Genomic DNA, 24,050 nt, shown 5'->3' on the forward strand with positions numbered 1-24,050 from the left:
CATATGACGTTCTCATGCCATTACACTGCCAACACCACCATCCTTACACCTCTTCCACTCCTGTCCACCTACTTTTTTTGGGGGGACAGGGGATGTTTAGAGAGAGATAGCAGGTCAGCAGTATATGCCACATAGAAGTGGCATAAATCATCTGAAAGCTGGCACCCTGAAGATTAATTTGAGATGCAGCACTGTGTGTCACGTTTTTCTAGTAATAAATCTGTGATGAACATTGTGTTAGGTGCCTATTCAAATTTTGAAAGTTTAGAGTGTGCAAGGGCTTAGAACATTATGATGGAAGTATATGATGGCCATTCCCATGCTCAATTATGTCCCATAAATTGTTGCAGCAATTTGGGTTGATACCATTTGTTTGGTGCAAAATTAAACCATTTTTGACCACTTAGGAATTGATAAAAATGTGATTATCCTAGAGGTCACAGTAGGTCATTTTATATAGTGAGGTCAAGTTTCAAAAAATGTTCTCACTACAGTGAACTGGCTACATTGGGGACTAACATCATCACACATGAATACAATTGGGCTCATTGAATCCTCAAGAGTCTCAGCTTCCCAGTCATACCAAATTTATGCGGTTCCAAGACTGTTTAGGGACACCAGTATGCAGAAATATTCAAGTAAACCATTTTTAGAATAGGCAAAAATAACACATTTACACTACATACAAAAAACTGCATGGTTTCTGCCCAAAACTGCATGGAATTAGGATAAAGTGGGCATGTCTGTAAAGGGAAGACTCATGGGTACCCACAGAACCCATTTTCATTCAGATATCTTGAGGTGAGAGGTCAAGAAAAATGGCCTTTGAAAATGGCCATGCCAGTTTTTCCCTCACCAAAATTCAGCCTAACTTTCGAGCATTATCTATCCCCCTTCCCAACAAACTAGCATGATATGGTTGGTATCAATGGATGCCTTATGTCGTCTAGTTTCATATGATACCATCTATCTTCACTGTAGCTTTAAAACTGAGCCCGCTACAGCCTCTGAAAGACAGTAATGTCACCCGCAGATGCCAGCATCCTCGAGGAGATTAGAACAAGCCAGGACAGTCTGTCATGTTAGTTATACCAGACTCCTAACATCTCTATGTCACATTTTAAATTGAGACCTGTTAGACCACAGAACATGTTTCCACAATTCTGTCAACAGGTTTTGGTGATCAAGTGCTCACTATAGCCTTATCTTCCTGTCCCTAGCTGATACTAAAGGAACCTGGCACAATCTTAAGATGCAGTAGCCCTAACTTCAGCATTTTACAATTTTTCAGAGATGCTCTTCTGCACTACTTGTAGACTCCATGTTTTAAGATATACAAAATTGTATAAAATTTTAATAATTTATGTCTGATATTGTTTTTCCACAAAAAATTACAGAAATATTTAAAATTATATCTCCTCCTTCCCCCTAACTGAAAAATCCAGAATCTAGGAATATGCAAATATTGTTTGTATCAAAGTTTAACTGCTGGACAGAAGACGTCTCCTACTACATGTTTGAGTGGAGAGGAGTGGAGTGGAACTCTGACCTGACCTTATAGGTCTTAAACTGCACTACTCTTAATAAAGGAAGTGGAACTGAAAATACCATGTCTGTGATGCTGTGACCACCAGGTCAGGCATCTGGGGTCAAATCATGTTCACAATCTGTTCTGATATTTAGTTGAAATTAGTCATTCAGGATCGTGGCATTATCTGACTACTTTATATACTGACTTGTAGCCATATAATTTCCATTAATGTACATCCATACATATTCCATACCACACATATCACTTTTTAAAGAAGATATATGGTTGGGCAACTAATACAATGTCTTCAAAAGTCATCTGCAGCCAGTCACCCAGTATAATTGAAATGCAGTTGTCCAGTTCTTGGAAGATCTACTTCATGACTACACAGTATGAGTAAGCTTGCAATAGGAAACAATATGTGACCTGTCTCACTGAGAACACTGCCAGCAGCCCGCTGCATTGTTTCGCAAAGGGGTTAAAAGGAGCAATAAGTCTAATTTTTTCCTGTGTTGTGGGCAGCACTACACTGAAGCTAAGGAAGAGGAGATAAGCCAGGGAGGTGTGTCAGAGACTGAAACAAAAATGCTTGTAGAACGAGGAGGAAAAAAGACCACAGTGAAACAAAACTTACAGTATCTCACCGCCTGGCCTGCGGCCAGTATTTTTACAAGATGTTTCTGTCTTATTGAGGGGACTCTGCTGTTTATGTGAAGCATTCATACTGTTTACCACCACTGTCACTAGAACAGTTTCCCAGGAGATTTGTTGTGGCATGTGGTGAAGAGGGGCGATATTTCACATTGTGTAGTGTATAAGGGTGAAAGACACTAAGCTGTATTTCTTCCTGCTTCCCTTGCTGGAAATGAGGGCACATTCGACATTTTTAATCCTTTCAGGCAGCAGGTTTCCATGAGAGTTGACAAATTGATCATAGTGTGATAATCAATGACAAAGTCAAAGGCTTCAGGCCAGCAAGGCATAAGATAATCGACCACTCCATGGGGAAGAGCCTCCTGAAGCCTTTCTTTTCTTGCTCTGTCCTCAATCCCACATGGGTTTCATGGGAACACACTGACGTTCTCCTTAGCTGGAGGAAGTTAGTGTTTCATGGAAGAAACCTACTTCCTATTCAGATATCATTATACACAGAATAAAGCTAACAATATCACGGTGACAGTGAACAGAAGCAACATTTTGCAGTCACCGTGAGGTCATGCCTCACACATTCGATACCAAGACTGCACCCCAGCTGTCACACGATCCATTCATCTCTACAACAAGATTATAACAAGGAGGGTGGAGGAGAGAGGCACAAAAAAGGGAGATAAAATAAAGCAATGTTGGTCAAGTTACAAGTTGGTCCAGAGGTTGAAAAAAACAGCCTTAAACAGCAGTTAGCAGTTTGTGTGTACTGTAAGATAAAGTATTTGGAGTAAATGCCTTAATAAAATGTGTTTAGTAAATGAGTTAAAAGAGCTAGTTTAATTTTATTACAACACATAACGTATAACTTACAATGTTACTGAAAGGACATACATCTACAAAGCAAACCAGCACAACCAACAAAAATAATTCTACACAGATAAATGTTCAAATGTTCACATCTACCCATATGCTGTAAGACGAAGTGTTGTTTGATGTTACATAATTTCTCTGGTCATCAAAGCAGGTAATTGAGTATTAAAACGTGGTGCAAAATCTACTGTTCTGTTACAGGTGTATGTTACACAAGACTAATCACACATTCATGGAATGTGTTCACTGTGGTCTGGTGTCGCACAAAGACTGGCAGTCACGGAAACAAAGTCAAGGCAGATATATGCACGGATCAAAACTGTACGAAATAGCCAAGTACATCGTTTTTAGTGTGGTTACCTTTGTAGGTAGGACTGGTCATCATAGGCGGGTGATAAGTTCAATCTGATCAAAAGGTCAATAAAAAGTAAATTAAGAATATAATACTGATTGTCTACATACTACTACTAATACTCTTTTAATGTGTTTGTTGAAAGCAGTATCCCTCTCTTAACTGGCAATCAAGAGGTGATTGCTGCAGATCAACTGTTAATGAGGAAAGTGGTTGAAGTATGTAAAAAATAAGTTGGAGTTTTGCTTCAATAATTAGAATTAAGACAACATTTTAATATGCTTACTGTACACGTGGAGTCAAGGTTTCTTAACCTTGTCTTCCCTGTTCCATGACATTCTTGTTTATGTTCTTGTGGGAGGGGCGTTAGCTTGATACTATTCTTGGTGTTACAGGCTTAAAGAGATTAGGAGTTGCATTACAAAGCAAAAGAGTCATTCTGTAACTGTTAAAATATGCAAGTGAGGCAACCATAACTTCTAAGCCTCTTGATGGTATACAAATCCATGGCTCAACAGACTTGAAACAGGGATAACAGAGAGTTGGAGGACAGTGGAGGATGCAGATGAATCACAATCAGTTTTGTGCTGCTTAAACAGAACAGCTTTTAATCAGTGAGAGTGTGGAGGTCACATACTTGTCTCTCAACCTTCTTCTGACTATAGTGGAATCTGCACTACGCATGTGATCATCTTACACCAGCCAGCTTAAATATGATCAGACACCTGCTGCATTATATTGTGCTCTAAGCTTTGATGGCTTTGCAGGATGAGATTCCCACAGTGACATAAAACAGCATTAAATCCAACTGTTATATGGCGAAGTAAATGAAAACAGTGTGGTCATTTTTCTCAAAGAATCGTTGTCTTTTTATGGTATTGTATATTAATAAAATCTAATTCTAGAGAAAAAAATCATGCAATTTAATTATTTAAAAGAAATGTCATATGTCAAATGTCAAAAATATACACTTGACACAGAGATGTCTTCGCCAAATTGGATCAGTCTTAGTCTAATTCATACACAGTTGGGTTTCCTTTCCTTCCTCCTTTTATGACTTCAACAAAATTGAGAGAAATAACCGGAACAGAGCTGAAAAAACAAATTCTTATAATAAAGCCAACATTAGCATAACTTGGCAGATTGATGTGGCCGATTCATCCGGGTGTGATATGAACACGGTCAAAAGAATATGTGATTTCCAGTTGTGTCATTACCATAAATTCAATTAAGGCAATAATTTGAAGAATAATACTTAAGAATCTCCGTAATCCAAAGTCACTGACATGTGCAGTCAGTTATGAATACCGTGGTGATAATGAATAAATTAAAATTTATTGAGAAATTTCAATGTTCATCTATTAGTGTTCTGACTATGACTGCAGCTCATTTTCCTGGTGAACAGTTCAAGTCCAATATTTTTACTCTCTTTCTTACAGCAGAATAGACCCCCTGTGATATGCTTCATCAGGGGAGGAGACAGGCTATTTCTCACTCTCACTCTAGTCACTCTCATTGCATGACCTTGAACTAACCTACTTGTATATTTAAGCATTCAGTCTATGCATCACTCACCTGTCTTGTAGTGTGTATTCTGTGTTTTCGGGGGAAATCTGTCCGGTCACAGGGTGCCGAAATGATGTAGCCCTCAGGTTGTGGCTGCAGGACAGACAGGACATGGAGAAAAGAAGGGATGGAAAGAAAACAACGGGGGAGGGGGGGGGGGGGGCAAAATCAAGTCATTAATCATATTTCCCTTTGATCACGTCCCTGCATCTCTGCACAGCTGTGTTTCTATTATTGGCTGAGGTTACAACAAAGCCACATTAAGTTTCTCATCTTGCAATAATACTTAAGTCAACTGTAAAAAATCTACAGCAGCACTGAAGCCTGGTCAGGAACCACAGCTCATATTCTTTTACACAAAGCGTAGGGCTCAGCACTCTCCCTTAGCCAGCTCACCAGGCTATATTGATTTCAATTACAAGGAGTCATTCATTGCTTTAACTAGGACATAAATGCATGTTACTGTCACAGGATAATGCAAGAAACAGACAAATAGCTGGTGCTGGTGTTGAGAGGACTGAGATATTGTCCCATGACTAATTCTCCTTGTTGTTATCTATTGAATACTTATACATGACTGGGCAAGGACACTTAGGCTGCTTCATTCACAGTTTTACAACAAAACAAAACATAATCCCAGTTAATATCTAGTCTCTTATCATGCCACTGATATATTATTAACACACTGCCCATATCTACTATGTTCACACACACTATCTTGTAGTATCTGGGTAAATCATCTGTTGTCAAACACAAAGAGATCAACAGCCCTGAATAAACCTTTTGTCTGACACATTGAAGCATAGCCAGGCCAGCCTAATTCAGTGTCATAAATGGATAATGTTTCTTATGCTTTATACAAAAAAAAAGAGATTTAGTCCATTGCTTATCTTTGATATAGTAACCCGACACCCAACCTTATCATCTAACCATCATAGCAGGTAAAACGTCAATCCTAGCTTTCCATTAGTTGAGTTTCTCCAAGGATTTACACAAAAACACACTACTGCAGAGATCCTGTAAGGTGTATGGCTACCCAGGGTTAGTTAGTTGCCACTGGTACTCAGCATCGCCCTCCATTATCCTCTCAAACTGTGTCACATTCTTTGAGATGCTGCCAGCTTTCTGATCCTTAGTGTACCTATGAAAGCTTTAGAAATATTTGTTCTGTAGTAATATTATACAATCTAATGTTATGAAAGAATTTACTATTATCTAGTAGCAAGGGTGTGTCTGTGTGTGCTCTCTCCTCAAGTGTAACTGGTGAGGAGACAGTTATTTATCTGAAGAGGACAACAGATAAGTGCTGAAGCTTTTCTCCCATTCAGACTGGCTGAAAAACTGGTGACAGTGATTGGGTGAAATAATGTACTGCACTGTAATATAATGCTTTTAAGTCTGGCTTGTGTTAGTGCTGGATTTTATTCCTCATAAACTCTTCTTATCTTCCCTTATCACCACCATACACATCTATTACAGCAGAAAAAACACAATAGTATTCTTCAACAGAAGCTGGAAAACGCTGCACAAGCATGCAATAAAAACAGTAAATACTGTTGTGCAGAAGCAAAATCCACATGCTGTTTTTCCATAAACACGCACACTAGTACAGATAAATTAATAGCTGAGATAATCATGTTGACACTATTCTCACTTAAAGCGTACCAGGGGTAATTAAATGACTATATGTCTAGCAGAATCCTCTGAAGGACAGCTGCAAAGTTTCAGCACTACAAAGGTGCAGAATGATACAAACAGAAAGTGGTGCCTCACTGCATCACCATGCAGCAAAGGGAGGGGAGACAAACTGAGCAGGGTGGAAAGATTTATGAGTTGACATTTCAGAAAAGTTCAGAGGGCCTATTGAACAGGAATGATGCTGAACGATTCTGCACACACAAATATGATGTGAGATAAGAACAACATGTAAAAGTTACACATACACTCATGTAAAAAAAAAAAAAAAAAAAACCTCTTTGGGTACAGTATTTCCACAAACACATGCACACACAGATGCTTGGCCAGGCTTGTTCCCGGTAGCAACTCATAATTTGCTGAGCTGCACTGGGCACAGCACTGCACCAGCATCCCCTGTTAATTGGGAATCTGAATTCTTTGAGGCTTTTGTTTTAGCCGCATTACTTCTGAACTATTTGTCACGGAATTTGCAGCATCCCCAGTTAGTGTACAAACACTGCAGCACAGTAGATGTATTTGTGTGCAGAAATCTAGCTCCCATCAACGCTTGTGACAATGCAGTCCCGAGAGGGAAAATGAACTCCTGCTGCAGATGAGCTATAAAACTGCCTTCTGGATTATGTTCTGTACTGGAGAGATGACATTGTTTGCAGCACCAGTCAGATGTAGCTGCTTAAATTTAATGTCATAAAGATACTGTGATTTCACATTAACCCTGGACTTCATATAAAACAATATTTGAGATAGTTTTAAGAAAATCTCAAAATAAAAACAGGTTCAGCATTACTTTATTATTACTTTACTTTATTATTCATTTGAATGCAGTCAACTCCACAGCTATTCTAATCAATAACCTGTGTTTCTTGATTCAAAAATCTCCTGGATATTATCATTAAGATGTAAAACATAAACACTTGAGTTGTCACCGTAATTCATTACAAAAGCAGTTGCAGATGCACAGGTGCACTGAAAATTCTTAATTCAAAGAGACCTCAAGATGGAAGATTTGACAAAATGTGTCCTCACTTCAACATACCAGTATTCATCCTAAGAGGTTCTATGTTAGACACAGATCAAGGTTCAGGAAGTTTTCATTCCAAAATCAGGTTCTGCCACACACTCCTAGCATGTTACTGAGCACTGAACACTAAGCATCACTTCAAGTAGCAGATAAAGAAGAGAAAGAATGACTGGCATCTCTCTTTGCAGAGAGCCTCAAGAGGGGATTTCTCAATGTAGCAGGGTTTACATTTACAGTACAAATGTTATCGCAATGTAAACAAGATCAGGGCAGCAGCAGATCTTCTATCAAAAACTGGTGTAAAATGGGCATCCTTGGCTATGAAAAAAAACAACTGAGAACAGATTTCAGTCAAATCTTCGTCTGAGAAATGTGTAGAAACAACAGCACTGCAGCACACATAAAAACATGCTCGCTCTCTCTCTCTCTCTCTCTCCCTGCTGCCCAAATGCACAACTCTGGAGTACAGGGTTCAGCCCTGGCATGCCATACCAATTTTTTTCCAGCAAAACAAGAGGCTCAGGGTAATCCCTGTCCAACACAAGGGCTGAGTCTTTGCGGCAGGGGCACCAGGGGCAAGGCTTTGTGTTTTGAACACCTCTCCCTCTCTATGCACACATATAGACACACATTGAGGCTTCACACCGCTCCATAACACATAAAACACATGGATATCACCATCTGCTTACAGTCTCAACTACTGTATCTCTTTTCACCACTCCCCCTTTGGAAAAAATCCCAGTGGAGAAAAGTATATCCACTACTAGCACAGACTTCTCTGTTCTTGTGTAAAGACTTCAGCTACTTACTATGCTCTGCTGTATCGTGCGCACAGTGGAGACAGTCTCACCTGCTGCGAGAGAGTGAATCATCGTGAATCAGCTGCTAGACTCGCTGTGTTGCTGCAGGTCATGGAAATCCGCTCGGCGTTATCAGGGCAGGTGGAGGATGCAGAGAGGGTCTCTAGTAGCAGCTGGCATCCGCAAAGAGCAGAGTAAAGTGGAGCCAGGGGGATGAGAGCGGGAGGGGGAGCTGTTTATCTACACTTTCTCCTGCTCGATCATGCCTGTCTGAGAGTTTCACACCACACTTGCAGAGTGGATGGTAGAGATCCAACTCCCTCCCATCAGGGGAATACCTCAGTTGCTTATCAGATCCTCCTCCCTTTCCATTTTCTACTTCCCTGTCTCCATCTCTCACTCCCTCTTTCCCAGTGTTGAATTTGCTAAGTATTCAAAGAAACAGTAATTTATGTGGCTGCTAGAGGAAATGCTTTACCTCAGTAGTTCTGACAAAAATGTCAAAAGGGTATTTTTTGCTCGGCTCAATCTTTGCCAGTTTCTTAGAGTCAGAGCTTACTAATGTGCTGCCCATATTTCTTCTATAATGTAGCTGTCATATGTCACATAAATGTATTCTAAATCATGTTTCTAAATCACAAGAGTGTACCGCTGGTATCCTCTGAGCGGCAGTATTGCAACAAAGGTATTAAAAACAAGAGAGAATGTTGGCAATTGTGCTTTCATCACCCAGTAAGATAACCTTCTTTGATTGGCTTAATCATCCACATTCTACAATACCAATAAGTTGCTCTGTATACACTTTAAAAGTTCACATGAAAAAAAAAAACTGTGGGTAGTGGAGACGATCTGAAACACACTCACACACCTGCAGCATTCACAGCAGCAGTTCTGCTGTGTAGTCAGTGGACTGATTCTTAAAACTATTCAGATGTCAACAAAATGAGTTCACATTGAACACAAGACAAACAAGAGAGTTGAGTTTTTAATCCAGGACCCAGAAATAAACTGTAACTTATAATACTGATAACTTCTTGGGCCCCTTCAAGGGCACCTCAGGGTCATTGGTTACTTTTTGAGGCACTGGTTTAACAGTAACATTGACCTTTGACCTAGGTTAAAAGGGAATTGAAACTAATCCTGTGGAATGTGGGCCGAGGGAGCAGGTGGTACCAACATACTGTAATCCTGTTGTAAATATTGAGAACCAAGGAATGGGGAGCCAAAGGAACACTATGGAGTTCAGAGTTGTAGTTTCTTAGAGGTTTATTACAATCACTACTATGTTAATTCCTCAGCTGATTAACACTAAAGTGATTAATTAAATCTCCATTTATATGATATAGTTAAAAATGACTTTGTGATTTCATTTATGAATATCTATTGCCTTTATTTTTGGTTTCTTTTTACCCTACACTTATATCATTTATAGGCACCTTAGTCTAATTCTTACCTTGCAAGGCAGCTGGATTTGTGAGATCACAACATCACGCGAGAATCCATCTTGACAGACTTCAAGTTATGCGCTTGTGTCCGAATCAACTGATGGTTTGGACCAATCAGCATCCTATGAGGATTCTTGCGTGATCTTGTGATCTTGCGAATCCAGCTGCCTCACAAAGTAAGACTGTGATAGATGGTGATAGACAGATGGTTCATCCAATCACCTGTCAAGTATTTTTTCGAAGTGCTTGCCCTTTTCCTAAAAGTTTCCAAGGACGACTTCTCAGATGGTTCTGTGTAACAAACCATCTGGCGCATCAGGTTAGTCTAACTCAGTGACATGTCTCGATTTAATTACATTCAGACAATGTGACACAGCAAAAATTCAACGAGTTCCAAATTACACAGAAGCAAATGATTAGTTTTACATGCTCTGAGCATGGGCAAGAAGGGTTTCTCTTATCTCCCTCCATGTATCCATCATAATAAGCATCACAGCATCAATGTGGTGTCACACTTGGGGGGTGGCTAAAAACATAATTATTATTTGGCATAAATTTATTATATGTAATAATATATGCTGCTTTTAAATGCTGAAATTAACTGATTATAATTAACCACTGAAAACTTTAATTCACAGTCACACTTACAGCTAATGCATAAGCTCCACGCAGTTATAAGCTATTCATTATGTAACAAACTTAATTTCACATTAAAAAAGCCACTTCTTATTGACCACATACACAGACACACAAACATCTAATATGTCAAATTTCTTCTGTGCCAGATGTCGTGACATCATGACAAATCTTCAAAACTGTACATCCCTATTGAAAAAAACAATAAGATGAGGGTTGAGTTGACTGGTGAAGATGAATCTGTGACAACCACAGTAGCTCAACAGAAACTCATTGCAGGAACCAATGTGATTGTAATAAATGTCATATACTGTAGCAGCTTGCATTTTGCCTTACATTGTGGCTCTGAGTGAAGTAAAACACAAATCAATGTTATGCAATTCTACTAATCACCAGAGAACACACAACAACATCATTTAATTTAGTTGGGCTGCTGACTTCATTTCCAGACCAATTCAATTAGCTGTAATGACTAATGTATCATTAATATCAGCAAGCTGTTAGTGAACAGATGATATACCTCTGCAGAATCCAAAGAATAAGATAAAAACAAAGAAAGGTTTTGGATATGCACACATTACAGGTTAAATGAGATGCCAGGAATACTGAACTCTGTACTGACAGTCATTTCTGTCGCCCCACCCAGGCAGTGTTAATGCGTGACGGAGTGTGACAGGACATTACATCATGAGAGAGAGAGATATCATGGACCTCCAGAAACACCCTGTAGCATGCAGGCCTAGCAGGCAGAATTAATTAAGCCTTAATAACAGTGGCTTGTGCACAGTATCCAGACAGAGAGCCATTAAGGAGATAAGCATTCTGCAGCACAATTTGCACATGTTGACTGACCTTTATCAGTTTCATAGCAGAGCACTGCAGCAGCCTTGCTCAGCTTCATTTCCCACCATTGTGTGGGAATTATCTAGGCAGTCCCATCGCAGAGTTATTGGGAGATTCCACTGTCATTCAGTATGGAAATGAAGGTATCCAACCAAAGACATCTCACTGACTGGCCTTTCACTGTCACTGCACTCATTCACTACTATCATCATCATCAGCATCATCATGGTTTACAACAGCAAGCTGAGTTGACAATGTGACACAGTGATTACAACCCTACTGGAAAACAGTTAAGGCTGATTTGCGGATGGTCGCTCAACACTTTTGATAAGTGTCGCTCGAGAAAAATGACGTATTTTCGGCAGAAAAAAGTGTCGCTCGACACTTTCCTTTCATGTTGCGCACCTGGAGAATTTTGTGATGTTGCGGACACCATTATATTTTGTCGCACAATGTAATTAGATAGTGTTACTAACATTGTCATGGAGATTGTAGTTTTCACTGAACTTCCTTATTGATATTTTGGTCTGTAACTTTCTTATTGATATTTTGGTCTGTAACTTTAGATAAATTGCAACAACCTTGTTTAGTTAGTCCCAGTCAGGATGATGTAATGCAACTAGAAAATGCAATTTCTGAAGAAATTGCGGTGTGAATGCAGGCTGTTGAAAGGCTGATGCTAAACTGGATTGCTGGCTTTAATTTGGATGAAGAGGCAGCTGAAAGAGTATGAATGAGTTTGAAAAGTGTTTGAAAAATGGGTGGGTCAAATTAGGGAAATCTCATTCAGCGGTGTTGAATATTTTCAAAAAGCATGAATGGGATTTAAAAGTTGAATAAAACTCCTAATGTAAAACCTAATGTATGAAAGATGTGGAACATTTTAAGGTTTGAATGGAGTATGAATCAGTAGAGAAGAAAATGCACAAAAAGCAGGCGAAGCAGTATGAATAGTTGGAAAAGTTGGAAAGGGATGAAGGATGCAAAATACAGAGTAAGCAATGAAAGAGTTCAAATGGGAGTTTTAGAGCAAGGACTTAAATGAGCTTAAGTGTACTGAGGAGTTGAGGTTTCCTTTAATTGTCTTTGTTGGAATAAGGATGAAACATCAGCTGAGGTCTAAGACCTGACAAGAGTTGAACTATCAGCACTTTTATTTTGAAAAACTAGGTCCATCTCTACTTTCCTTTTAACATACAGTGACCATCAGGAGCTCTTATTTTAAAAAACAAACCTCATTCTGAGCTTCCTGTTAAGATACAGTTACTCTGTGAGGCTTTTATTTTGAAAAAAACAGTCTCGCACTGAGTTCCCTGTTAAGATACAGTTATCTTCTGGAACTTTTATTTTGAAAACTAGGTCTAAGCCTGGCTCATCCTTTTATGATAAAGTTACAATCTTGGGCTTTTATTTTGAAAATCAGAAATAACAATGTGTGTGTGAGTGTGCATGCGTGTGTGCATGTGCGTGCAGTGTGTAGACTGAGAATTTAACTGTGGAATTAGCCACAGAAACAGACGTGTGTCAGTTTCTTCTCAGAGACTGAGTAACAGGTTGCTATGGTGACAGTGCCCCCCGTGGCAGGGGTGAGACAAGCACCCACATTCATATCCATTGCCTAAGCCAAAATTAGTCACCGAACAACTTCTTATAACTCAAAAACTAAAAGTCACATCAAAAAAAAATTCAGTTTGAGCAACCTGAGACTTCACTTACTAATGTAAAAGTCTGAGAAGGGCTAACATTTCATGAAACTTGAATGATGATACAAAAATGTTGCATTAATGTGAGAAAGTCCAAAGTATCGCGACCCGTTAAAAGCTTGAATGACGTTTCTAAATGTGAAATGTGGAAGTGAATGTATGAATGATTTGGAAGAGGTTGAAGATTAGTGGTTTTGAATGTTTTTCTAATTGACGTCTGTTATAACTAAGGTTCCAACAAAGATGAATATTTTGAAAAGTTTTAATGGGATTTGAAAGTTGAATAAAACCTTGAATGTATGAAAGATGTGGAACATTTCAACGTTTGAATGAAGTGTGTAGCTGAAAGTATAAATGAGTAAAGCAGAGCTTCCTATAAGCACTGGCTGCCAGCCAAACTACTCATTTAAGTCCAGCCAGCTACTTTATTACATTAATTTTTGATTCTTTGATAACTTTGATTTGATTAACAAGTTGCGATTCGCTATGCATGTACAATTACAACCACTAGCCTCCGCTTTAAAATAATGCAAGCATGATGATTGAGAAACGTGCTTATCTGTCTGTATCTGTCCCGCCCCCACATGCTCTAAATGAATGTGTGTGCACTCAGCTGAGAGGTTGTGTCCTGCCAAGTAGAGAGCAGAGAGTTGTCCTCAGTATTTGACAAATATTAGCAAAATAATTGATGACAAAACACATTAAGAAATGCACTGATTGCACAGACAGGGGACATCCTCATTAGATGGGCTTTGAGCATTTAACTTTTTACAGCAGAGCCATCTCTAAGATGCATTGCAAACACTCACTATAACATGCTTTGTCATATGAGGAAAATGTGGGCTATGCCTCAGCCTCACACTATTATTTTACAGTTTAAAATGTCCCACACAGCGTTTGTATTTTTTTCCATTGACCAATTATGCAAACTAATGTCAGATGCCCCAAATCATGTTTTAAAAATAATACATGATGTAATGGAACTTCCTGTAGTAATATATATAATCAAGTATATATGTTTTTCCACATCATACATTTTATCGTGGTTTTCATTTTTAGCTATCCTGTCATTGAGTTATTTTCTCCTGCTTTGTGTGTAACAAAATGAATGTTCATTCTTAAATCATACCTGCTTATATCTGGCAATAATGTCCTAATTGAACTGAATAATTTGATGTCTGAATGAATTCCTACACTGAATAAAGTAGTAGAGTGCCAAAAAGTGGGCGTAATAATAATAATAAAAAATGTAGAATAACATACGTCGTGAATGCTTCCAGCTTCCAGCATTCACACCAACTAAACAAGCTGGCTGGAGGATAGTGTCTGGTTACCATAGAGATGACTGAAACCTTTCACCGAAGAAAAAAATTGAAAATGTCGCATTACTCTTTAATTTCTCTTGAGCAGCACTTATTAAAAGTGTCAAGCGACCTACCATAAATCAGCCTTTATGCCTCTATGAATGCATATAGTCTAAAATAGCATCAATGAAACAAGAACAGTCTGGTCCAAGCTCTGCTTTTATTGAGCCTGTGGCCATACAGCAAACCACTCAAGCAGCACTGGCAAGTGTGGCAAAGACAGGCCAAAACAGGCCCAATGGAGAGTAGAAACAGGTGCAAAGACTTGCTGTCAGACAGAGGGTTTGGCAGAAATTGAAAGACCTGTCACCCTATTAACATTCAACACACACACACACCCACACACAGTTCTGACACAGCACATTTCATTGCAGTCACAATGGTCCTTTAGGCCATGCTGTTCCAAAACATAAGCAAGGCAACAGCTAATTGCATTGCAGTGAATGCAACAACGGTCTGTGTTGGACCAATAATACAGAATTAGGATGCAAGGAAACGCTACCCCACTCCTCATGTGCACAACTACTTCTGAAACATAAACACTGCTCTAAGTGAAAACACTGATATTGCTTTTGCTGGTCAGAGGGTTAAAATAAAATCTGTCGCCAAAAGTAGGTGGTTCCCATCAGTCAATTCCCATTTCATGCCTGCTCAGTTGGAAATAATGTCTTTCAAACTGAACTGACACCGAAAAAGACTAATGGATGCTTAAATCCAGTGTGCAAATACAGGCTTCACAAACATAAACTCACATTAACAGCTTGTACACAAGAGGGCAGTCTCTTGGTTGCATTGTTATGAACTTGTTATAAATTGAGAGTGTTCAAGCTGCTGTCTTCAGTCCAAGCATTACAGAAAAAATGGCCTCAGGGAGTGATGGAGACCTACATGACTGTGGGCACATCAGCACTTCCATTGCTCCACTGGCACAAATTTAGCTGACTGATAAATATTTATAAAGTATGATCTGAAGTAATTTATCACATAAATTGTGGTTTTATAATGCTTCCAACCATGATAATGAAATGACTTCCAAAAGCACTTATCACAGGGATCAATAGAGACAGGGATATGCTGCGACAAAGAAAAAAAAGTTGGGAAGTTTTCTGGAGTGAGCATTACTCTGGGGAATAAATCAATGAAGAGTCCCCTTAACTTTAGGTCAATATTTAATACCACAGATCTGTCCAGCACCTTACTCACTGAATAATGACTAACCCAGGAAACCAGGAGTTGTTTCATCTCTTCATATGTTCTAACAAGAATAGTCAGAATATGAAGTGTGAATATATGTGTATGTGTGTGTGTGTGTGTGTGTGTGTGTGTGTGTGTGTGTGTGTTTTAGGGGATGCTAGCCAGGGAAAAAAAGCCTAAAAGAGATTTGATACTCTTACACACTCAATCTAATTTAAAGTAAGGTAATCCTAATGGATAACTTTATTGATTTTCAAACCAGGCGTTACTAAAATTTCCCATTATTTATTATTGTGCATACCCAACTTATCAATAGGTTTAGTTTTGAGAAACCAACCATCTGCTCATTGGGGATTAAACAAATTGTGAAACAAATTGTGGCAATCAAATCTGATTTCAGCAAACAGGAATCTCAGGTTAAATCTAGACATGTCTGTCTATGTTGTATCAATAAGAGAAAACCAAAGAATCCTGCACACTGTCCATCACTTGAACTCACTTTATTAATACAATGTTTCGGTCCTCAGACCTTCATTAGGCAATAACTATACAAACAAGTATGTTCTATGGATAAAAAGGTCCACAACCATGCTTTCTTTGGGTTTTATTATTAGTAGCATTATCAACAGAAGTTCATAAAACCCAAAGCATTGTTTGTGACCATCTTCTAATAGCTCAGTAGATGTCCACAAACCTAATAAATTGGATGAAAAGGGCTAATCTAAAAGTTGTCATTAGAAGGAGTGGGAAATTGATGTATATATACATAAACATTTGTTATTTTAAACATTGCAGCAGCATAGTTGGTTTGAAAATCCAAACATTTGATCTGGCTTGGCAATCTCTCAGTGGGGCACTGAGAAGCTCCAGGAGAGAAGATTTTGCAAAGCAAATGATCTCTTTCCAAGACAAAAATACACAATCAGCAAAAACATCACATACCTGACAGTGCAAAAGACACATGAAACAGTCTCCAAAGAGCATCAGGTTTAATCTCAACTGTAGCCCTTACCTGCACATGGATGTTATCAGTAGAGCTCATCTACTAACAAAACATTTTCTAATAAACAGATATCTTAAAATGTCTAATTAATCAAAGTGATAAGTTGACAGAAAAAAAATCAAAATCTCCTCTTTCAAACTCTGGACCAAATGAAAATGAGCTGATGCCTTTTTTCTCTCCCACCACAGTCTCTCCCCCACAGTGATCAGCACATTAATAAGGGAGGTTCAAAGGCACTTTGTTTCCCTTCATCGACACACACAAAGATACAGACACCTCCACAGCACTGAGTCAACCTTTATCATCATAGGTCTGAGCTGCTCTCACATGAAGAGTGCAAGAACAACAGGAGCCACTTGCCTCAGGAAATCACAGGTTAATAAGAAGTAACATGATGAACCTATGGCCTCCATTCTCATGAGGCTGCATGAGTGATTCACTAGCATTCAACCACAGTAGGTTAGATGTTAATGTAGATAAGTGACTGACACTAAAAGGAGGAATTTGCCCATGAAAGATGAAGCACAGGTAGGTCATCACAGTGTACACCAGCTGCAAAGTGAAAGCAGTGTGTCAGCATTCATCAGGACAAGAGCAACAGCTGTGTGTCCTCTGTTACTGTGCTGTTTACTGACGGAGCAAAGTATGAGCGCTCTTACTGCAATGCACTGTGCATCAATGCGGGATGGATTTACCCATAGTTTTCAAGAATTAAACACTGTATGATTCAGGAATTAATCTGAATTGTAAATTTCCCACAGAGTCTCACATCTATTATATTGCAAGGTTTCCCTTGCTTGCCTATCAGCCACACTGTAGATGTACCACACAGTGTGAGTTTGTCATCAGTTTAAAAGTGTGATGTTAATCTTATTTAGTTTGGTCGCACTTTTTCATAAATATGCTTAGCTGAACTAAGCATATTTGTGATATTAATGTCATCACACCTCACAACTCACGTTTACAAGCAGTGATCCTTAACAAGCTCTGCTCACTGAAAACATGAGGGTGCAAATTGGATTAGACAGCGAAGACTATGCTATGGTAGACAGGAGATGACATAGAAAAATTAGAGAGGAGGAACAATAAAGAGAGGTGACTGACGGAAGTTTTAAGATGTGATTTCTCAGCATATTCACATGAGACATTTATGGCCAAGACTGTGACGTAATCATCCTTTTGTTGCCAAGTGGTTAGCTATAGCCATGTCTAAAAAATGCAGTGAGCCCTATTCTGAATTTAAAGGTGGATTTAAAGAACATGAGCTTGTACATAATCATGGGGAGGACATGTTATTATAATGATGCACTATGGTAAAACTGTGACAGTCAAACAAAATGCTATAAAGTTATCTGTGTTTAATCATTTTACCTTGTTGAGCCCAAAGGTTCAATTTAACACGTCCCCTACTAAATCACTGATGAAAAGGAGGCTCTATGCCTTCTCTACTATCAAATGTTTGTAGCAATCAAGCATTGGCAAGCAGCTAATATAGGCATAGCTTGTTGGCTTAGCAGTCCAGGGAAACCAGATCAAGTCTCAGGAAATTATTCCACGTCAAGTAAAAAGGTTATCAGTCCTGATGAAGAAGATCATGACTGACTTGGTCTGTAGTGGAAACCGAGGGAACCCAGGGAGAATGAATGTGGCTACCAACCACCAGTAAGAAGTGCAGGATGGATGATCAGAAATTATCCAGAAGGAATGTAATCAAATACATGTATTTCCATTTCACCCCCTTGCCTCTCTCAAGTAGGCACAGCTCCTTCTCTTCCTGACATACTGGAATGGCTGTCAGGCAGGAGGACATGCTACACTCCAGTTCTCTCACTCTGATGGACTTCTACATCTTGTGATATGATGCTGTGCTCATTTACTGGTCTAATGAGGTGTGAGACCTTGGTCTTGTCTGAGACTGCTGAAGACATAGACTATCACAACTGTAAAAAAAATGTCTCTTTCAAATCTACTCAAAATAATTAAAACAAATATGAATTATTACATACAGACTTGCAAAGAAGATCAAATTAGCTTATGTTATAACCTGTGACAGTTCACTTTCATCCGTGGCTAAAGAACAATGACCCAGAGCATCTGCTTGATTGTCACACACACTGTATATCAGCAGCTAAACGCAGAGTCCAAACCACATCACAAAGCCAAACACAGCTAATCGCTTAGCTGTGCAATGTAGGACAGAAGGGGATGTGAAGTGCGGGGGAATGTAAAAGCTGAAAATCTCTGGCAGGAGATAGATGAGGGCTTGGACACACAGTGCCGCAGGCAGGAAAAAGAGTGATAGGGAATGTTGCACAGAAAGCTCTGTGGATCTGAAGCTACACAAGACAAAAACACCAAGAGGCCTTAATAACAGAGAACTACTTACTCTTAAAGCACTAAAAATACTGTCAGACAATCTCCTCCAACAGTATCACCAGTACCTAAAAGCAGTCAGATAGTTTTAATAAAATGGACCAATGAAGAACATTCTTGTGGTGTGAAATGGTGATGACTGATTAAACTTTCATTACATCCTCAAGAAAGATACTTCAGTAGTAATTCATTTGAATTTGACCGACTCACCCTTGAATCCCTTCAGGGATCTCCACCCATGTGTAGGAGGCTTAACTAGCAAAACGATCACTGCACTGTCAGCAGAATAAAAACCAAGAATATTAGAGAGCTTTAGGTTCTGAACAATAACAAAGAAAGAATTAGACAAGATAAAGAAAGGCTGGGGCCCTTACTTCTTCTCCTCAACCTCATTGCCCATATCCACAAGCTCCCATTTGAGTAACTTAGAAACCAAATAAAGGCAGTGAGTCAGCCTGGAGCTGGGATCAAGTCTGGCCAAAAACAGAAAGATGAATTTCCTCCCAAGTCACAGGCACAATGTCAAAATCAAAAACAAGTTAATGACAAGCATTCATCCTGCTGAGGTATCCTTGAGCAAGACACCAACTAGCTTTGGCTTTGAACACAATATGAAAATGAAAGAGATTCTTTTTGCAGTGTCAATGGTGTATCACAAATTACATCATTACAGTACCAAGGGAAATTTATTGAAAAAGTTCAAGAGGCAAAAACTAAAATAAAATAAACACTAAATCCAACATATCAAGTTATCACGTGATTAGATGACATTTTAAATTGCAATATCTCTTCTAGTTGAAACCTGTGCTTCTGCTGTGACTAGAGAGCATCTGTGGGAACTTTTCACTGGGAATATTTCACTGTTTTATCATCATATCTCTATGTCTCTGGTGGGAGAAGCAATGATAAATACATGATGCAAAATATCACCAATTAGGAGCACAAGTTAGAAATCTAGCTCCAACATCCCTGTCAAAAATTTAAAACAGCAGAGATCTCCCATTAATATTCATCATGAATTGTAGTAAATGCCTCCGAAATACAGAAACAACACTTAAATTAAAATATTTTATACTTAATAGGTAAAAAGTGATTGTGAATTATGCACATGCTAATATTTGCACATTTGGCTTACAGATTGTTAGGTTGGATTTTGCCATCAGCACAGCCGCTGGTTTTATCAAAGTAAATCAGAGAAATGTAGTCATTAGAATATGCATCAGATTAATTTGTGTGTCAGTAGCACACAAATGTAGTGGTGCAAGATTATTTAGTATTCACACACATATCCACAGAGTTTTCTACTCATCCTATCAGATTAAATATGTTTCTCGGCCATTTCTCTCTGAAAAATCTGAACTATGAGGAGAGAAGAGGTGAGGAAGCGGAGAGGAGAGGTCTGTGTGAAACAATGGAGATGGTGAGTCGCTGCACAGCTTCTTTGCAATCTTCTGACACGGTACATGAGTACACACATGTGAAGTGCCTACTTATCCTGCTGTTTAGGGCTTTAAGAGAATTTATTGTCAGGCAGCTTATCCTGAATCCTGCAGCAGTTCTGCAGCACAGATGTCAGCCAGAGATGACAGCTTTTGTCTTTAGACTAAAACAATCATTCACTCTCAGTGATCATAAAAAAGTAAAAAGGTTAAGAATGCAGAGTTGCAAAGCAAAAATAAAGAATAGACAAATCAACCAGGATGATATTTTGGCCTGTAGTAGCTCACTGCAGATACATATCAGTACTGGTGGATGAAAATTTATATTGGCGGATATATAATTATCAGATTTTGAAAATCTCAAATATCAATATCAGTACTGACCTCAATCCTATATTGTTCAGGCTATAGTAAAGAAGCATAAGAGTCAGCTTTTCATTCCTGGTTAAAGACAAGAATACTTCTAATCAATACTCGGAAGGCCCTTTAACGAAAGATTAGACCAAGACAAAGCCCTCACTTCAAAGCAACATGCAGGAGAACAGCTTACCATTCACTAAACTGAGCAGTCAGCATCCATCCCTAAATGAGCCACGTGCACCTTCTAAATATAAAACTATCAAGCTTTTCATGAACAGATATAACAAAACAACAACATGGCTTACCTGCAGGTTCTCAGTGCAATTCCCATACAGCAGCTGTTAACATGTGCTAAACTAACTCTGAGCATTTTTCTGAGTCTTCCATCTAAGGAGCTGTCTGCTATCACAGGTTCCACAGTACAAAATGAATGATCTGCAGCGCGACTCTGTCTGATTCTGCCAAAGTGAGATGATCTGTCACTCTACGCACACACTCTCTGGTGAACACGCACAGACACAAATTGCATATGTTCATAGCCAGATAATCTGTCGGATCTCTGATCCCGATAATCCCGCAACATCAGAAATAAATCAAACATCACAGATAAAGCCCAACTCAAAATTGTGACAGTCTTGACAAAACGAGGCAAAGAGTCTTTGAGATATAAAATGAAACCTAAGCCATGGGGAGGTATGTAGATAGATTTGATTATGTCACAACTGTGAGTGTAATGGCACCTGGAGAAGCTGCAGGTATGTTATCTAATGAGGCCCAGCACACAAATGAACGTGACAGAGCAGTTTATCCTGTTGTTCTGCTGCTATGGGTGGACTAATGTTTGCCATTTCAGCATATCAATACATGTTCTTGGGAGAACACTTCTGTAAGAGCTGGACCTCAAGGTAATTAATCTGTTAATTTTAATAATCTCAAAAACAGGTGTTCTCACCTATCTCATCTTGAAGACAAATAGGAGACATTAATCCCAGGCCTGGAGGTATGTTAGGACACAGTGTCCTCATGCCCCTCCACCATATACCTGTAATAATGTAAAGAAACAGGTCGGACATAGTTGAATTTCATTGTATCCTTAAGGATTACATTATCTGTACCAGAGTAATCTCTGTTTTCTAATACCATTTCATGAAAGCCATGTCACTTGCCAGTGCTTTTATCCAAAAGCTGAGGGGCAGATAAACAGTCACTGGATCCTCTAACAATCAGATTCAGCTAACCCCCATTGCTGTGAAACATGTCTAAATCCCTTACACAATCATGTCAGAGGCATTATTATTCCATCCCACCTCTGAATACCCCTTCTCTGCCTCACACACACACACACAAGCAGGCACACAGGTACATGTAAGAAAACATTGGGGAGCTTTTGTCAGCAAGATGACAACAGAGGAATGTATCAAATTATCCAACTTACTGCTGAAAAATGCACAGTAAAGGATACTAAGAGACAAATCTTTTGTTCAGACTTGATTACATTACTCTTTTAGAATTGTTACAGTTGCAAATCATAAATGATAAAGTCATCACATTTTAGCAAAAACACAGAAGCTACTGTATGAGAGAAATTTGATTAGTCTGGTAGATTTTGCTGCAGAGAATCTTGGCCCTGTGGGTCTCTGAGCTTGTACAGTATGGCGCAGCACACTTAACTGCAGCATATCTGTCATTACAGTATTTGTTTGAATGTGTACAGTATATTTATACTATGTTATCAGAAGAGGAAGCAAAGACATTTCTGACATCTCATCAAGAATAGCAAACACCTTCTCCTCTCACTATGCCTTCATGGCAGGACATGCAGACTGAGTCAGCTCTTTCTGTGTGTGGGATATCTGCTCTCTACTAGGAGTTAACTGTGTCCACACTGGCTCCAGGCATGGAGGGACCTCTCTCCTGCACTTCTCATTAGAGAATATGAGCACACCGCAGAGTGAAAGCGGCCACTGGTCACATTCACACTGGATAGTTACATTACATCTTTACACACAGCTACTCCGTGACTGCAGTGCTCAGGCACTACACACAGAGGCCCCAGTGGCCCAAAAATACACATGTATTTTCATGTAAACTGATTTTTTTGAGAATGTCATTGTCTTGTTATATATTGCAGTATAATGGCAGTGAGGATGGCTTCACATCTGCTCTGTGTAAACATACTGTACACAAAGCTATCAAAGCACTGCAGGTTTCTCTCACAATCTGTTCCCCCTAAATTGTCTTCTTATACTCTTGTATTTCCATGTGCCATTGTGCAATACCTGATCACCATATTGCATCACTGGACATCAAATAATGAAGGGTTATTTTAACATAACGCACAATGTCACCCAAAACCTGCTCCTCACATCTGTCCCTGTGTTGCTAGAGCCATCACATTATCATTTTATCAAGGCAATTAAACAGATGGATTAAATAAATGAGGTGAGGTTCCACTTGGCTAGCAGAGGGTAACTGAATTTAGAGGCTATTTTTAGATATCTGTATCCTGAGGGTGGGGAGAGCTTGTGGAGACTTTGGAGGCTTATTAAGTCAGGCATCAGTGGAGGAAGGTAGGCCACATCTGGTGAACAGCTCTAAAACTCAATCTGGCCAGCAGAATTTACCAGAACAGTCCCTTCACTGGAATTTCCATCCCACTCACAGAGGCTGATCTAAATCACAAGCTTGGGAATTTAAAAGGTCACAGTTTAATACAGAGAGAATTTACTCCCTTTTCAAATACCTAACCCTTCTGTTGGGTATCATCATTATGTCTATTCTTAGAAAACTTAACTCTCCCTGGGAATGTGCAGCATTTGTGGTTAAGCAGAGGTCACCTCCTTCCTCTGATACTGTCCCCCTGCACCAATTTTCGGTGTGTCATTTTTCAGCCTGAACTTTCCAGCCACTTAAAGTTGCAGTTAAGATGATATGACCTCTATCAGCCGAGCATACAAATGAAGCACCTTGGCTATCGGCCACATTTCACTCCGTGGTCCAGGGATAACATGGGAAGGATGAGCTCGGCTGAGCTGGGCTGGGTGTGACTGGGCGGGACTCAACATGACCGGGTCGAATACAGAACTAAACATCAGATCAGATGTTATTCAACACCCTGAGTAGAACCAGACCAAGCTAAAGCAGAGCCTTACATAATCCATTAAAAACAGACCACCACACAAGACTGGACAAACCCACAAGGCT

General features: G+C 39.2%; 1 protein-coding gene across 8 annotated transcripts in view; it reads right to left on the reverse strand.

Annotated features, from left to right (window-relative positions):
* plekha7b (pleckstrin homology domain containing, family A member 7b) overlaps positions 1-24,050 on the reverse strand; it is an 80,948-nt gene that overhangs the window by 36,706 nt on the left and 20,192 nt on the right. For all 8 annotated transcript variants that reach the window (XM_044350376.1, XM_044350360.1, XM_044350344.1 and 5 more), the window contains exon 4: positions 4,977-5,060. In XM_044350376.1, coding sequence (XP_044206311.1) covers positions 4,977-5,060 — 84 coding nt within the window. The remainder of the gene's footprint in view (positions 1-4,976; positions 5,061-24,050) is intronic.

The sequence above is a fragment of the Thunnus albacares genome, chromosome 1, assembly GCF_914725855.1.
Source record: "Thunnus albacares chromosome 1, fThuAlb1.1, whole genome shotgun sequence".
Classification (NCBI taxonomy): domain Eukaryota; kingdom Metazoa; phylum Chordata; class Actinopteri; order Scombriformes; family Scombridae; genus Thunnus; species Thunnus albacares.